At 54.6% G+C, this 3,669-nt stretch overlaps 3 protein-coding genes across 3 annotated transcripts; 1 reads left to right on the forward strand and 2 right to left on the reverse strand.

Moving 5' to 3' along the window:
- Positions 1-11: 11 nt before the first annotated feature.
- On the forward strand, positions 12-185 carry SPRG_17699 (hypothetical protein; the record flags this gene model as incomplete). The annotated part of the gene is made up of 1 exon (XM_012357085.1): positions 12-185. A coding segment is annotated over one exon (174 nt), but the record flags the coding sequence as incomplete, so codon positions are not given.
- Positions 186-217: 32 nt separating this feature from the next.
- SPRG_17701 (hypothetical protein) lies at positions 218-1,228 on the reverse strand (the record flags this gene model as incomplete). The annotated part of the gene is made up of 7 exons (XM_012357086.1): positions 218-373; positions 426-502; positions 548-632; positions 678-800; positions 853-966; positions 1,013-1,105; positions 1,151-1,228. The coding sequence occupies 7 exons, from the start codon at positions 1,226-1,228 to the stop codon at positions 218-220; spliced, it is 726 nt and encodes a 241-aa protein (XP_012212476.1).
- Positions 1,229-2,203: 975 nt separating this feature from the next.
- On the reverse strand, positions 2,204-2,833 carry SPRG_17703 (hypothetical protein; the record flags this gene model as incomplete). Its single annotated transcript, XM_012357087.1, has 2 exons — positions 2,204-2,584; positions 2,696-2,833. 2 exons carry the CDS (start codon positions 2,831-2,833, stop codon positions 2,204-2,206), a joined length of 519 nt encoding a protein of 172 aa, XP_012212477.1.
- Between the last annotated feature and the right edge of the window lie 836 nt (positions 2,834-3,669).

Below are 3,669 nucleotides of genomic sequence, written 5' to 3' on the forward strand. Positions count from 1 at the left end.
ACCTGCCCAAGGCCGGTCCAGCGATTGGCGTGCAGCCTGTGCACTTGGGCCGCAACGGCAACGTCGGCGCGTCGGGGCAGTGGGGCGAGAAGGCGACGACGCCGGAACACAGTGCCACCAAGGCGTCCAAGAAGAACAAGAAGAAGACCATGTCGCTGGCCGAAGTGGCCATGAAGTTTGGGTAATCATGTTATAGAGTAAACTACAACCACAGGTATTAGTGACGTCGATGCCGCTTGGTGCGGACGGGCCTAAAGACATTGCTGACATCGCAGACAGAAGGGAGACCGTACCGATCCAGGACAAGAACGCACGCGACAACGAGCGTGAGCATGCCAAGCACCTTGAGCACAATGATAACGCCGGCGAAAAACTACAAGGGTTAGGGTAGATCGCCACGGGCAAATAGATCCATGCGACGGCACCGGACTCGACGTGTCGTCGTCGTCGTCGTAGCTTCCTTCGCACGTGATGGCCTCGCAGACGTTTTCGCGCACATACTCTACAGCCACCATGTCAATCCCCATTCACGTCTTTCCAAAATCACCAAAAAGCACGTTGGACGCCGGCTCGGACCGCCGCATCGTGTTGACAGACGGAGCTTCGTACGGGAAGCATGCTTGAAAGAGTGTCTAGCATTGAACTCCACGTGAGCTTTGATCCAGCGGAATGCGGACCTTGCACTGCTGGCGCAGACGAAACACTGTATTGTGGCTGCACTTGGCGTGCCGGGCCTGCGCGCGGGCCGACGGGCAGTTGAGAATACCGCAAAAGTCGGCCAAACATAAACCATGGTCGTCCTAGAGCAACCGTGGATGGTTGAAGGGACGATGTATTCTCATGCGCGATAACCTCGGCCGTGTGCTTGGCGTCCATGTGCTGGTCTACGAAGGGCTCACCACGGAATTGCTTGCCGCAGTACCCGCACTTCCAGCGGTTGGCGTGCACGCGGTACTTGTGTGCCTCCTAATAGTTCATGGTTACGTGCTGCTATGGCCGGCAAAATGCAGACGTGGTCCAAGAAGAGCACTTGGTCCGTCGCCAACGGACATGTCTCGGGCGGCGGCATCGTATAGCTAAGCTGCTGCGCGGGCCGATAGACGTGCTAATGCTTTGCATAAGCACATCAGGTTGGCAGTTGAAAGATCACCTGCTCGAGAAGATGCATGGCCTCGCGGCTGAGCTCGCGCGAGCAGGCGCTAAGCATGCGCCATGATGAGAGGAGCATGGCGAGGGAGGTTGTACGTCGAATGCTTGTTGGCAGTGGGCGCAGCACTGGCGGCAACGAGCATGCACAGAAGGCGCCACAGCACCATCTTCTACGAGATGCGTGAGGACGTGCCAGCATTGCGCGCCGGCCACCGTGTCGGCGAGGTGATTCCGGTTTTATGCGCTTTTATCCGGATGTCGAACGATTGACGCTCCACATGCAGTCGTCTATCCATGAATGACGAAGAAAGCGCAGTAAAATGAGCGCGTAAAATTGGTCAGTGCTCGACTCGAACGAGACAATAGAATGATGCGATTCTTACTCGGTATCGATATGCATTTGACTTTGTTGAATCACTTGTGCGAAAAAGCATGCGTTCGTCAAGGATCGAAGCGTGTTCCAAATACTGAGTAGTACCTGTCCGTTTTTTCAAGGGTAAGGCACTTTGCAGCAACCCTCCTGGTTATGAAGAAACAAACACTCCTTCTGGTTGGGCGCAGCCCAACTGTCCGGTGCCTGTCCTTTTATTGCTTTTTGCAGCATATAAGAGAAGATCCCAGGCGTACGTATGCAAAGTCTTTTTAACCCTCCCACGCCGGGAGCCCTAATATACGAAAGATAACGCGGAACACGTTCATATATATATATGAGAGGAGCGACAGACAAATTCACATCGGCTTCTTGCGAAACCTTCGGCTAGCTGCCACAAGGGCAGCGCAAAGCCTCATAAAGAGAGGAGTGACAGACAACGACCATCGAAGCATACATCACTACCAACGCTCCCCCTCATCTCCCGGCCTTGAACAAGTACTACTAGTACTAGCGTTTTCTTTAAGGAGGCCGAGCGCTGGAGAGGTCAAGATTTTCAGTGTCCACCTCGACCTCGATTTGCACCGGAGATCGCACCTAGAGAAATGGAGGACGCGCCTTTTTGAGACCGTTCCGTTCGTCTTTATCGGTTTTCCGCACAACAATATTTTCTTCTTCTGATGGTTATCGGTTGTTTTTCTTGGCGCCAGCGCGCTTCTTGACCATCGCTGGAATCAGCATTGCCGACGTCAGCGCGAGGAACCCAAGGAGCGTCTGCGTGTCGAGAATATCGCGCACGCTCGTGAGCTGCACCAGCATCGAGCCCGCCTTGACCGTGACAAAGTTGTATGGCATGGGCCCGAGAAACGATGCAGGAGCAAAGAGGTGCATCGGAATGCACAAGTACGGACTGGCAATGTTGAGGAGCCAATTCGGCGAGAAGGGAAAGGTGCGCAGGAAAAGCAATACAAAGAAGAGGCGGTTCTCGACCTGGGCCTGCGTGCTCGTGGCCTGGAGCACGTCCAACTTCCTAGGCAAGAGGTATTCGGTCTCGGCGACAAAGCGCTCACGCGGACAGCAAGTAGCAGCAGCTAGCGCCACACTAGCAAGAGTGCCATGGGTTCATTTGCCAATGCAGATAAAATCATAAGAGGGTGCCATGGTCAAAATGCAGACGACAGGGAAGGTCACGTGGAGCGGCAGCAAGACGCCCGCGAGGAGGTTCAAGACGACCGAGCCCGGAATAGCGAACGTTTGCTTGATAAAGTAGACGCACGAAAAGCATGCGAGCGAGAGGTAGAACTCGTCGGCCATGGCTCGGTGCAGCGCGTCGTTGACGTCGCTGCATGTCCTCGAAGCTGAGGCTCCAGTTGAGCGCCGAGGCTAGCTGCGGCTCCATCGCAAGGAGGCGCATGAACATCATGTAGGTGAAGCCAACGCAGGCGGCGAAGACGAGCGCGAGCTTCCACACGCTCTGCAAGACGGGCGCCCTGAGATACGGCTCCATCTCGTGTCCCGAGCACGTCTAAACTTTTGGGTCGGTGGACACACCAGGGCTTTCTGACCTACCTGGATTTTGCTTGCAATGACGTGGCAGTTTCTCGAGCAAACTGTAATCCATAGCCCGAATGCACTTTGCGAAAAGCTTCAAGTTAAGATGCAATGTGTACAGGACTGTTCAACAGCAAATGTACTGCGCCGAGTTCAGACGCACCGCCACCAGCATGCAGCCTCCATCCTCTACTCTTACATAGCGATGGAGGCGCTCACCTGCACAAACGTGAATCAAACTCCTCAAGCCCTTTCGTGTATTGCAGCTGGCACGAGGTAGAATGCTGGATCCAAAACAGCGTTTGGACGAATCTTGGTAAATTTCGACAAATCGCGATTTGCCGTTGAAAAAGCGGCCCTAGCTTCTTTCTATTACCATACAAAAACACAGAATAAATAAAAATGGTATTAAATTTCTCGCTCCCTTGCGCAGAGGTTTCAACAAGGTTGTGATGGGCCGACGTGTGCTCGTGGCCGCCGTCGCCGGCGCAGCCCTCGCCGCGCAAAGCAGCGAGCCGACCATGAGCTATGGCTTTAGCGCCTGCGTCAACAACAAGCGGACGCTCTACTACTACACGCCGACGGCGCTCACGTGCCCG

The sequence above is a fragment of the Saprolegnia parasitica genome (genome assembly GCF_000151545.1).
Source record: "Saprolegnia parasitica CBS 223.65 unplaced genomic scaffold supercont2.725, whole genome shotgun sequence".
Taxonomy (NCBI): Eukaryota; Oomycota; class Saprolegniomycetes; order Saprolegniales; family Saprolegniaceae; genus Saprolegnia; species Saprolegnia parasitica.